General features: G+C 50.1%; 1 protein-coding gene across 1 annotated transcript in view; it reads right to left on the bottom strand.

The window, feature by feature from the left end:
* The window catches only part of CNGB1 (cyclic nucleotide gated channel subunit beta 1), a 73,784-nt gene that overhangs the window by 22,010 nt on the left and 39,137 nt on the right, over positions 1 to 12,637 (bottom strand). Inside the window, exons 18-25 of the mRNA XM_074314810.1 lie at positions 12,066 to 12,228; positions 8,920 to 9,027; positions 6,756 to 6,913; positions 5,497 to 5,652; positions 4,277 to 4,485; positions 3,164 to 3,214; positions 2,795 to 2,881; positions 469 to 533 (exon numbers count right to left, since the gene is read on the bottom strand). Coding sequence (XP_074170911.1) covers positions 469 to 533; positions 2,795 to 2,881; positions 3,164 to 3,214; positions 4,277 to 4,485; positions 5,497 to 5,652; positions 6,756 to 6,913; positions 8,920 to 9,027; positions 12,066 to 12,228 — 997 coding nt within the window. The remainder of the gene's footprint in view (positions 1 to 468; positions 534 to 2,794; positions 2,882 to 3,163; positions 3,215 to 4,276; positions 4,486 to 5,496; positions 5,653 to 6,755; positions 6,914 to 8,919; positions 9,028 to 12,065; positions 12,229 to 12,637) is intronic.

Below are 12,637 nucleotides of genomic sequence, written 5' to 3'. Positions count from 1 at the left end.
TGGAGGAGCCAGAAGGAGAATGTGTCTTTGAGAAGGGGAAGAGAAGGGACAGATGCGTGCAGAGAAGTGCCACTTCATGAGAGGGGTGGAGGGGAGCTTTGTCCCCCAGTGTGGCCTGGCTGGTCTCAAGTTCCACACTTGGACATCTGCCAGATGGCCCACTGTGTCCTGCAAGCAGTTTGGTGGGGTCAGTTCCCTGAGCTGAGACCAAAATAAGGCCTAGCTCCCTAGAAATGTGGGTGAGCCGTGTGTGTCAATCTATGTGTGCCCTTCTCACAATTGGGGGAAATGGGACATTCCTGGTTCTCTAAAACACAAACATCCCTTTAGAGGAAGAGGCTGGCTTCCGGTGGTGGTGAGGCGTGCCGGGCCAGGGAGCTTGAAAGGGAAGTGAGGTGGGTAGAGAATGCAGAGAGAGAGAGAGAGAGAGAGAGAGAGAGAGAGAGAGAGAGAGAGAGGGAATCTCACCTGTAAACGTATGCTTTGCTGAGGATGGATTCCAGGCGGTTATTAAACTCGAAGAAGGCCATGTACTGGGAGGAAGAACAAGGTATCAGGGCGGCCCCTGTGTGCGGTGACACACTGCCCTCACCTCCCCGGCCCATTCCCCTTAGGTGCCCAGACTGGTCTCTCTCTGTAGCCCCCGGCGTGAGGGGCTAGAGAAGGAATGTTCAAAATCAGACGTCTTTAGCCCTTAGAGGTCAGGGCCAGCAACTCCGTTTACTAATCTGATGGAAACCATGGTACCTCTTCCCTTGGAAATGACATGTAACTATGTCCTTACAGTTCGCATATAATTTCAGGGGTCTCCTAGACCTTCTGAATCCAACCACGAAATGTTTAGGGGTACATATGTCCCAGGTTAAGGACACTGTTGTGAATGTTGAGGAAGAAACAGTTGTATAAAGGAGCAGCCTCCATAACACCCTTGCTTATATCCTTCCAGGCTGATGTACAATAGTAACTGTTCTTCCTTCCTGAGCACCTTTGGTGGCTGCACTTTACAGGTGACCCTTGAACAATGCAGGGGTGGGGCACCGAGCCCCTGCAGTCGGAAGTCCATGTATAACTTTTGACTCCTCAAAAACTTAACTTACAGCCAACTGTTGATCAGAAGCCTTATTGATAATATAAAACAGTCAATTAGCATATATTTTGAACATATACTGTATGTTCAATGCATTATTATATGAACATATACTATATGTTCAATGCCAGAACATATACTGTATGCTTGTAATAAAGTAAGCTAGAGAAAATATTATTTAAAAAATCATAAGAAAAAATACATTTATAGTACTGTATGTATTTATTGAAAAACATCCACGTATAAGTGGACCTGTGCAATTCAAACCCGCGTTGTTCAAGGTCAGCTGTATATAAATTACCTTATTACTTTTTTACATGTGAGGTATGTATTATCATTCATAAAGAGAGAAAATTGGCACTCAGAGAAGTTCAGTAACTTGCCTAAAGCACACAGCTGGTAAGTGACAGCTCCAGGGTTTGAACCCAGATTGCATTCAGACTTCAAGCTCTTTCCATTATGCAACACTGCCTTTAGGTCGCTGCACACATTGTTTGACATTTAAAAATAACATGGATGAAGATTTCCTAGGGGAACACCTAGCTATCGTCCAGGTGTTCGTTCTGATTTCCATCCGGAGTTTGCACTGGATGTAGAAGGACCACGGACGTGAATCCCTCACCTTAGGCTCAAAGAATCATGTCCTCTGAGACGTGCTGAAATGTTAGGTGTGTGAGTGATGCACACCCCCTACCTCCACGTGAACCAAGATACGGGTCTCGCCTCTGCATCTGGGGTGGAACCTGGGCTATGGATCAACCTTCCCCACTGTGATGTTTGGCTCTAAAGCAATCTCAGCAGCACCCAGGAAGCTGGCACCAGTCAGATAAGACTGGTGACGCTTCCAGTTTCCTCTTTCATCTTGGCAGCCAGGAAGCTCAGCAGCAGGGCCCATGCTCAATTCCAGCAGGATACTTGCATTCTTCCTACTTTCTGCTGCCCTGTTTCTCTGGGTTTATTAAGGAGATTGCCTTTGTCTCTTTCGCAAATTCCCTCATTGCCATTTTGGGGAAGAGACATCAGCCATCATGTAAGAAGTGAGATGAGTTTAATTGGTCTACCAGAAAAATCCATTTGGAGGATTCTGAGCGCTCTGACCAGCCTGTCCACACTGGTCACACCAGGGACACTAGCTCTGCCCTCATGGCAGGAAGAATGGCCGTAATGACACTGAGCAACAACCAACGATGAAACAGGTGTGGGGCTGTACATTCAAATCTATCTGCAGCACTTCCTGGCTCCTGTGACCTTGAGCAAGCCACCCAAGCTTTCCAAGTCTCAGTTTCTCCATCTTGGAGAAACCAACATTATGATGGAGTCCAACATAAAGTAGAAGCCCCTCTGAGGAGTCTGTACAATTACTGAAAGCATAGACAGTAGAAACAGACTGTCTGGATTCAAATGCAGACTCTACCTGTGTGACTTTGGGCAAGTTACTTAACCTGTCTGTGCCTCAGACTTCTCATTTGTAAAATGCTGGTACTACCAACACTCACATGGCACCTGTAAAGCTTCCAGAACAATACCTAACACAGGGCACCACTAAGAAGCACTAACAATTATAAGGAATTTGCATCTCCCCTTGGGACCCCCCTCCCTGATGCCCCCCACTTCCCAGTGCAGCTCAGGGCAGAAATGAATGTGCCAGTGCTGGTGCAGAGCAGGTAAGAGCTGAAGGCCTTGGATGGGGAAGCCCACTCGTCTTACCTTCAGACAGCGCGGCAAGCGCAGGAGGGGCTTCACGCCGAGTTTCAAGTAGAAAAAGTCCAAAGGCAGCAAGCAGAGCACGTCCATCTGAAATCCCAGTGGGGCATCACAGTGTGTAAAACAGGAAACCCCAGCGTTGTGGGACAGGGTGAGTGAGTGGGCCTCTACCTTCAGTAGACAGGTGAGCTCAGAATGCCCCAGGAGGGCCTAAAACGAGAGCAGAAAGCATCCCACCCACAGGCCTCTGTTCGGCTGCCCAACCTGTGCCAGTCCTGGGGGAACCACACCACACCTGGCCCCAAGGCACCCAGGGTCCCCTGAGACACAACCTTCTAAGACCCTGTGGACGCTTGCATCCCTGGTACACACCTTAAAGCGGGGAGATTTCAGGTAGTTATTGCGCATCTCTTTTTTGTCCGTCTGGAAGAAAATGGAATAATGACCGTGAAATGGCCTGAGAGCTTAATCCTTTAATCCCATGGGAGCAACAATGGAAATCCCCAGACACCCTTTACTTTCCTGCCAGAGTAACAGCCCCATGGAAGAGAGCCCAAGGGACCAGCTGAGCTCTGGTGAAAGCCTCACAGTCTATAGATGGGGAGGTCAAGCCCCCAGCAGGGCGGGAGCTGTCCAAGGTCACCGAGCTAGATTCCAACTTCTGGGATGGAAGGCAAGGCTACTGAGCTCATTTTCTCAGCATGTTGGTCTTACTGGACCCATTTGCCACCTTATTTACTGAGGAACTGGCATGGCTCTGATCAGACCAGGAGAGGGGTTGCCCAGGAAATGCTTTTTCTTCTAAATTGTTTTAGAGGCACAAGCTCAATTTGTGAGCACACAGAGGAGCAGGTGGTGCCAGTGTGGAATTTTAAAAAGTGACCTGCACAGGAAGATAGGAACCATGCCTCCTGCTTCTGTCAAGTCCCAAATCAGGACTTCAGTCCCTTTTCTGGTAAGTAGGGTCTACACCAGAGCACGGGGTCTCAAACTGGTCCAAGTATCATACTCTTTGCAGGACCCCCAAGAAATGTCAATTGCCAGCAGTTACCTGTGCTGAGCACTCTGCATGCATCACCTCAGTCAATCCTCACAGTGATGCTATGAGGGGATATTTACTATCCCCACTTTATAGATGTGGAAACTGAGACTCAGAGAGGTGATACAGCTAGTCGTGGTAAAGCTGGGATTTGAACCAGGTCTGCCTGTGCTAAAGGGCATTCTCTGGACCACGTCTCCATCTCTAATTCCATCAAGTGATCCAGGAATCATTTCACCCAGCAATGGTATTTGATGCATGTAATTTGAATATATCAAAGGTGTGCAAAATAAGTAACCATGTTGTTGAACAAGCAAGGGCAGATGTTTCCAAGATTTCCTTGTTCGTTTATCTTATTGTCTATTGAAACATCAGGGTTTGGTCCCCTGAAGGCTCTGGCTACAGAGTCTGCCGCCAGTCACGCCCTCCACCTGCCTGTGACTCACAATGATGTCCCCTCCTTTGACAAACTGCAGGCGTATCTGGAACACGGCGACATCCAGGAAGTAGATGAGGTCGCACAGGTAATCCATCAGCAGCCAGAAGTGGATGTTGTCTGGCGTCTGGTAGGGGAAGGCCCAACGCACAGGAATCAGCCAGCAGTTCCAGCTCCAGGCCATCACCACAAAGAACAGCCACAGGATGTACAGCAGGTCTGTGCAGAAGGGAGGGGCAGGAACATGCTAGAACATCAGCTGGAGAAGGGCTCCTCACGGGGGAGCTTTCTCTTTTCCACTCGTCTGTCTGTACTTTCCTGTAAGCACTATATGTGACACTTCTGTCACTTGGGGGTGGTGGTGGTGTAAAACTATCTTTGATTTAAAAATAAATCACAGCTAGGCCCTAATAAATCAGAGCATCTTGAGGAGGGGATATGGGGGCATTATTAGATAATAGCTAACTAGAAAACCCTGTTGCTTTCATTCTTGTTGAAATTTTTCCAAAAATCTATTTCCTGACTTAGTAGGAAAGGCTTACATACACAACAGTAAATAATGCATAGAAGATGGATAGATGGATATATAGAAGGATGGACAGACGGATGGATACCACTGGGTCACCTGGTCATTTTAGAGGCCCAGTGGACACCGGAGTTGGAGTTCTGTCCCCTAAATGACTTCTTGTGTAAACTTAGGAAAGTCTATCTCTGGCACCTGCCCTACTCTCCTCCAAGAAGTCACAAGCGGAGGTCAGATAAGAAAGGCAGGGAGAGCCTTCGTGAACTGTCAAGTACTGTGCACATATGAAAGGTTGTTACTCTTGAGGCGTATAAAATGGGCTAAAAGGGAAGTGAGAGGGGATTCACTTTAGGTATCGGAAGAACTTCTTTCCTTTCCTGCTGAGAGCAGCAGCTCCAAGAAGGAACCGGCAAGAGCAGAGCAGAAAGACTTTGCCAAGAGTCAGGAGTTCGAGTCCTGGGTCTGCCACTGCGCAGTTTTATGTCTTTAGACTCATTAACTCCTCTGTGCCTTAGTTCCCTTGTCTGTAAGATGGATTTGATCTTATATTCTGATTCCAGGGGTGTTTTGTTTGTTTTGGGGTCAGGAACCTTGGCTGCCCATGGTTGCACTGCCTCACCTCTTGCACTGCCCCGTCCATTCCCCTCCCAATCTCTTGCCCTCTCATATTACATGGTAGCAATGCCCATTACCCCCCCAGGACTCACTGGTCAGCGGGTCGATGCTCTGGGGGAACTGGTACTTCTTCCAGGGGCGGCTTTTGAACTTGCAGCAGAGCATGTCACAATAATGCTCCTCCTCGGCCTGCCCCCCCTCAGCAGGCTTTGTGTCCGGGGCCGGCTCTGGGGCTTTCTTGGCTGGGGCTATGGGATAACACTGGTGACCATCCGACCCCACCCTGAGGCTCAGGTACAGGATGCAGAGAGAAGGCTCCCAACCATAGTCCCCGAACCCGAAGCTGAGGAGACTCTGGCACCATCCCACAACCTGCTACAAGCTGTGTGTGCAGAAACCAGGGTGTTCTCTTGGAGCAAACCCCACAGCTCCCGCACTAACAGCCACCTGGGCCCCTGTCTAGAAACCCTCCCTGGCTATCAATCTGGAACTGCTGAAAATGAAGTGTTTCTGAGCAAGTTGGATGTACCAGTTAAGTGCTTGCTTGTGTGTCTGTGTTTGGATAGCTTTGGTCTTCTCTGAGGGCTGGAAGCATTTCATACCCAGGATTTCTGCCACTCAGGGTCAGAAATGAGGGAAACATTGCTCCAGCTTTCTCAGCACAGAAATCTCAGCTCCTCAGTCTCTAAAACAAGACGCTGAATGGGACCACAGCCTCCCTGTGCATCTACGGTGGTACTGGTGACCTAGAGGTTGGCTCTTACAGGCTCAATATGGCTGTTTCTAGCTTTAAGATTGTGAAGTCAGCCTCTGCGAGGTTCATTATTGCCATCGTAAGTGCTAAGGTGGGGATGTCTCCTTTGGAAAGACCTAGAACCCACCCCCCACTACAACAGAGCACATTTCTTATTTCCTCCTGGTACCTTGAGAACAGAAAACTTTCAGATAGCCTCATAAGAACCTTGCAACTGAGGCCTCTGAAAAATAAAACTGTGTGGTTCTAGAGTGGGTTATGGACACCATCTGAGTGTGAGACCATAAGATATACCCAGGGTGGACCACCTGCCTGCCAGCGGGGAAAAAGGCAGAAGGGTCAATGAGGATACTTGCCCTGTAAGAGGGGGAGCCAAGTACAACTGGGTCATTGGTCAGAGATTCAACCTTCCCACTCTGGGTCTACTGCTACACCCATACATACGGGAACCCCAAAATCCAGAGAGTGGGGATCTGAGCTTATCTCAAGCACCTCAGCCATTTCCTTGGGGGGCCACCCTGACCATGAGTTGACAGGGGGCTTTCGGGTCCCCATCCCCCTCCTGGCTGGGCGGGCCACCCTCAGCTCTGGACTCACAGGGCTTAGGGCTCTCCTCATCGGACGTGACATCGGGATCGATGAGTTTCTCCTTCACCTTCTCTGTCCGCTCCTTGAAAAGCTTCACCAGCTCCTGGAGCCGGTCATTGATGATGGTGCTGTTCTGGCTGGCCGTGGAGGATGCCCGGTCCTGGCCACTGGAAACACCACCCAAAGGTGAGTGGGCTGAGTGGGAAGGGACCTAGTGCCCCCAGGGAAGAGCTGAGCAGCATCTGTGTCCCACCTGGCCTGAAGGACGTGAATCCTGCTCCAGTTTTTGTTAAACCTGCTTTAATATCCCCTAGGAGGACATTCGATCTGCAGATAACACCTGGGGACCCAGCTTTTAGAAAATGTACCACGCAGGCACTAATTCAGATGGGCAGATCTGAAACTTCTTTGCTTCCACTTGTGATTTAGGAGGAAACTCAGTTCAGGGCTGTTAGTTCCAGTGTGGGGTTCACGTGGGATACGTGTCTGGGACAGATTAGAGAGGGGACAGGACTACTTTTTTAGGCTTCAGAAATAGCTGGTGGAAAAAACAGGGCAGATACATTATACATCTTTTTTACGTATAGAGATTTAAACCTCCAATTTATGGTGATGGAAAGAGAACTGACTCTGGGTGGTGAACACACAATGTGAGATAAAGGTGATGTAGTACAGAATTGTACACCTGAAATCTATGTAACTTTGCTAACAATTGTCACCCCAATAAACTTCAATCGCAAAAAAAAAAAAAGAAGTTTAAACGGTATACACTCAAAGTGAGAGAGAGAGAGAGAGAGAGAGAGAGAGAGAGAGAGAGAGAGAGACTACGTTTCCTGGCTGTAGCCACACGAGCTCTCACCAGTAGAACATGAGTAGATATGCTCCGTGCTACTCCAGGCCTCCTTGTCCAAGAGTGGCCTGGCATTCTCCCTTTCTATGGTGACCAGCAGGATCTGGGGAGCCATACGAAGGTGGTAGAGCCTCTGTCAGCTGGGTCCCTAAGCAACTGCATGGAGCAGAGCCTTCCACTGACCCGAAACACTCAGCGAGTGACATGACTATGACATATGTGACATCTTTTGCTCCTTCAGCCACTGAATCTTTGGGGTCTAAAAGTTACAGCCGCTTAGCCTACCTCGCTAATACACGGGTCTCCCTATTCACCTCCTTGAGAGTTTCCAAGGGTAACTTTTATTATTACGACTGATTTCTGCCTTATTTCCTGATACTACGCCCTAGCCCTTTCTTTACCTACTGCATCAGATGTGAGTCCACTGTATGGTGAAACAGACCACTGGAGTGTGGGTGAGGTTTGGGGTGTTTTCTTTTTTAATTGCTTCTTTAACTTTTCTGAACTTTCCATAACTCCGTTAAACATAAATTCCAAAAGTTATGTATAGAAAGAAAAGACTGGAAGGAAAGCTCAGAGTGTCCTGTGGCTACTCCAGAGCTGTGGCTGAGAGCAGGATGGAGACTCCACACCAGAGCCCGGGGGTGGGGTGGGGAGGACTCACCATCAACTCGGCTACTCAGGAAAACTCTTCAGGAAAACATCTCCCATTGGCCCAGTCCTTGGGACAGTTAGATGTCAGAGACACAGGTCCCAATGCCCTCGCAGTGAGTGGCCTCTACACATTGTTCCACACACCAGCTGCATCAGCTCACCTGGGGAGCTTGGAAAGATGGATTCCCCAGGGCCCACTGACTGAGCTTCTGATCCAGCAGGTCTGGGGGGGCCCAGGTGTCTGTATTTTTAACAAGTTCCCCAGATTGGGGCCTCCTGGATATCCTCATGGTCCTTCCTCTCCCCACTGACTCTTTTAGGGGTTCAGGAACAGGACCCAACCCCTGCCTGTGGCTCCCCTCAGCCTCTCCTTTACAACAGAGCCTTTGCACAGAGACGCCTACTCCTCTGGGTACCGCATGTCATGCACACAGCTCGATCCAGAGTGTGAATGAGCCCTTTCTGCAGGTTTTGTAGAACTCCCAGGCCAGCCAGAAGCAGCCTGTGCCGGAGACCCAGCCCTGTCTCACTGCCCAGAAGCCACTAGCAGAGTCAGCCTTGTGGTAGGTTTTAAAAGCATCCATGTTCCCCCCACACTCCTTCCTCTCACCCACCCATCCCCACCCAGCCTTCTGACTCTCTGAGATCCCAGAGGCCGTCCCCACTCACTCAGTGCCCTGTGGGGTGGGGGTGTCCAACCAGGCGACTACAGGGCTCTCAGCTGGTGACAGCGCCTTTAGCTCTTCAGCTTCCTCATCTTGGGAGGGCAGCCGCCTCCTGCAAGGACACAGGCGTGGAGGGGCCTTCAGCGAGAGCAGGGGCCCTGGGGAAAGTGAGCCAACTTTGACCCCTGCAGACCACTCAGAGCCAAATCCTGGGTAGGGGATGAGACAGGGGATGGTGCTGCCTAAGGGTCATCACTTGCCTGCAGGGAGACAAAAAGGGAGAAGGGAGGGACACAGCCACTCTGTGGACCTCAGTCTCCACATCTGTTCAATGGCCTGGCATAAACGTCACAGCACTGACCCGGTCTCAGGCAAACCTGAGTTTGTATCCAGCCCTGCCTCTTACCAGTGCGTGACCTTGGCAAGTTACTTAAACTCTCTGAGCCACCTCAGTTTCCTATTCTGTAAAATGGGACTAAATCTGCCCAATTCAACCAGATACTTATCACTCAGTCAGGCCTCAGCTTAAATGTCCTTCTCCCTTTCCCCTCCGAGTCTAGTCTAAAGCCACTGGCCTCCCCATCTCACCCCACTCCATTCTCTATCACACCACGCTCTCAGCTACCATGAAGACTGGAGGGCTCTCATTCCATCTTCTGGAAGGTCAGCCTCCTTCCCTTTGCAGATGTGAACCAGGTAGAAAAGTAACTGTCCGTGGCCATGGAGTCCAGTTTCTAGTTTATGGTAGGACCCAGGACAAGCCCATCCCCACCTGGAGCCCCAGGTTCCCTATCTGAGGAATGAAGACTAAATTATCCCGTCACTCAGTCCCAGTCTGCCATGAGGTGCTATATTTGGAGACACTGGTGTTTAGGCTGGTGATGTCTAGGTTGGAATCCACCTGGGATTCTTTCATCCTCAACCCCGTGACTCTGGATTCTACCAGTAGGGCTTCTAGAGGGGCACAGTAGGAGGGATGGGTAGCAGTTGCTTTATTCCAGAAGGCCCTGAAACTATCCTATTACCTTCTGCCAACTCACCTAGGAGAACAAAATGCATGGCTTCATCTCTTTCACACTCTAATTAATACAACGGCCATCCACACAAGAAGAATGGGGTCAAAGTCCCACACCTGGGACCCAAACTCAGTCCTCCTGTGCCCAGCCTGGTGCCCTCTCCCAAGCCTGGAGAGCACACGCTGCCCCTGGGAACGATGAGGGGAACTACATCCGCAGCCAGCTCCCCCAGCACTTCCTAGGACCTGGCCCCGTGCTCAGCACCACACGTGCAGTAACTGGGTCAGTTTTCACAACAATCCTGGTAGACAGGTGGTGTTTCCCATCATACAATGGGAAAATGGAGGCCTTGGAAGGTTAAATGACTTGCCTCAAGCCTTCTGTCTGGTAAGTGCTGAGCTGGGATTTACTCCAAACCACGGCTTTCAGCTGTGAGAAGGGCCGTGCCCACGTGCCCCTCTGTCAGACCCTGTGGTTTTGGTGGCTTTTCTGCTCCCATCCATTGCCTCCAATGCTCATTCCATCCCTGACCATAGGCAGCCCCACTGGCCTCCCCATCGGGCATCAGAATTCTCCGCTCTCGGGGCCCAGCTCAGGCAGAGGCTCCCCCAGGTTCTCGCAATCACATTCTACTCCGCACTCTCGGGAATAGTCTTCTTTGTTTGTTTGATTACTTGGTCATTGTCTATCTCAGCCCCACTAGCATGTCAGTTCCGTGAGGGCAGGCCCCTGTCAGGCTTCTCCTTGATGCATCCCCAGCACCTGGAGCAGAGCCTGGCACATGAAAGACGTTCAGTAAATGTTTGCAGATGAAAACAATGAGTGAATGAATGAATGAATGAATGAATGATAGGGATAAGAGGAACCTCACAGGCCCAGCCCATAAGCAGAAGGCAGGAGGCCTGGGTTCTAGTTCCAAGTGATCTTAGCCCCCTCCCAGCCCCCCAATATCCACCCCACCCCAGCCTGTACAGTTTCCCTACCCTTATAAAGAGAACAGAAGGAGGTAGACCAGATGTCTCCAACCATAGTGGCACCATTTCTTCTGCTGTCTGTGTTCTGTATGTAATTCAGTGAATTAAACATGAGGACTGATGGAGCTGTGATCTGTGTTCTGAGGCTGGGTAAGATTATGACTCTTCTACTTTTAAATTCTGAGAGTCCCCTGCTTGTCACATCTAGCCATCTCCATTCTGGAAGGCTCCTGGCCTCTGTGAGAAATTACTCAAGGACCCATGGATGGGAGCAAAAATTAATCAAGGAAAAAGAATCATCTCTCAATCCAGCCGGTGCGGGAGAAGCGTTGGTAGCTCCTCTTCAGCTTAAACATAGTCATTCACAAAGCACTGTGCTGTACTTTGCAGTCTGCCTACAGCTGTATGCAGGATCTGGCTCAGGTCGCCCAAAACCAACTCTGACCACGCAGCAACAAATTGATCTCAAGAGGCATAAAAATGCGTGCAACCTTGACCAAGAATCCCACTCTTGAGAAAGGAGCCCAAGGACAGAGAGCAGAAGACCAAAGAGCTGTTCACAGCACGATTACGGACAGTGACCAATAAGAGGGGATTTAAGTCCATTCTGGCACATGGAACTGGAAGAATGTCACACAATCACAAATGTGTGTTAAGGAGACAGCCCAGCAATATACAAAAGGGATCACTGAATGGGATGTCGTCTCAAATGAGATGCGATCCAAATCACTGCTTCAATTAAAACCACACAAAAGCATGGGCCCACAATCAAGGAATGAAAGAGAAAACAGAAAAATAAAAACACCACCTAGTGTGATGAGACTATAGATGATTATTTTTCTAGCGTTCTTTGGTATTTCCATTGTATTATTTAATAATAAAACGGGGGTGGTGTTAGAATTTAGCCTCGCCACATTTATTACCCCCTTCTAACAGACAGTTGAGGGTATCTGGGACAGGGCTTCCCTGGACAGTTCTCTATAGAGACCTATGCCAGGAACTAGGAGAAACAGGAAGGGATGCTTAGTCCCCACTCTAACACCAACTCGCTGAGTGACCTTGGACCAACTGCTTTCCCTCTCTGGCCTCAGTCTCCTCATCTGCCAAATGGACAGGTGACACAGTGCTGTGAAAAGCCCAGGAGAAGCATAAAAGTTAACCTGTGGGTTCCCTCGGTGGATCCTGGGATGGTGAGGGTGTCAGCTTTGGCAGGAGAAGGTGGTGGCAGCTGGGGTGAGGGTGGGTTGTCCTCAATGATGAGGGGGTGGCTGTCAGCATCAGCATATTCCACCTGCACTTCTGGGTGCTCTTTCGTGGCAGGCACTTGGGGAGAGGAAGGAGAAGACAGTCAGAGAGAGAGAGAGAAGCCAGGTCCCAGGGGCCTTGGTGTTCTTCAAGGAAGACACAGACAGGATGTTTGGAGCAGCCTCTGGCAGCCTCACCTCCCAATGGGGCCCATAGGAGAGCTCCATGCAGGGGGTGCAAGAATGCAGAGCCCAGTGGCCTCTGAGGACCATGTCACCCCAGCCACCAGTCCAGGAACCACACTGGAGCACCTAGACCCAGCCTGGAGTCCCGGTCTCTGAAATACCACCTGGTTTCCCTGGGTCTGAAGACGCCCAATTAAGGACTCAAGCTTGGGGAAGGGGGGTACCCTGGGGTCCTCAGAGAGGGCATGGGGAGCCTAGAGGTCCCAAGTCCCAGGACCTGGACTCGCGCAACCTGGATCAGC

Source organism: Rhinolophus sinicus, linkage group LG11, assembly GCF_036562045.2.
Source record: "Rhinolophus sinicus isolate RSC01 linkage group LG11, ASM3656204v1, whole genome shotgun sequence".
Classification (NCBI taxonomy): Eukaryota; Metazoa; Chordata; class Mammalia; order Chiroptera; family Rhinolophidae; genus Rhinolophus; species Rhinolophus sinicus.
Note: the sequence above shows the minus strand (reverse complement) of the source record. Positions and strands in the feature narration are given on the sequence as shown.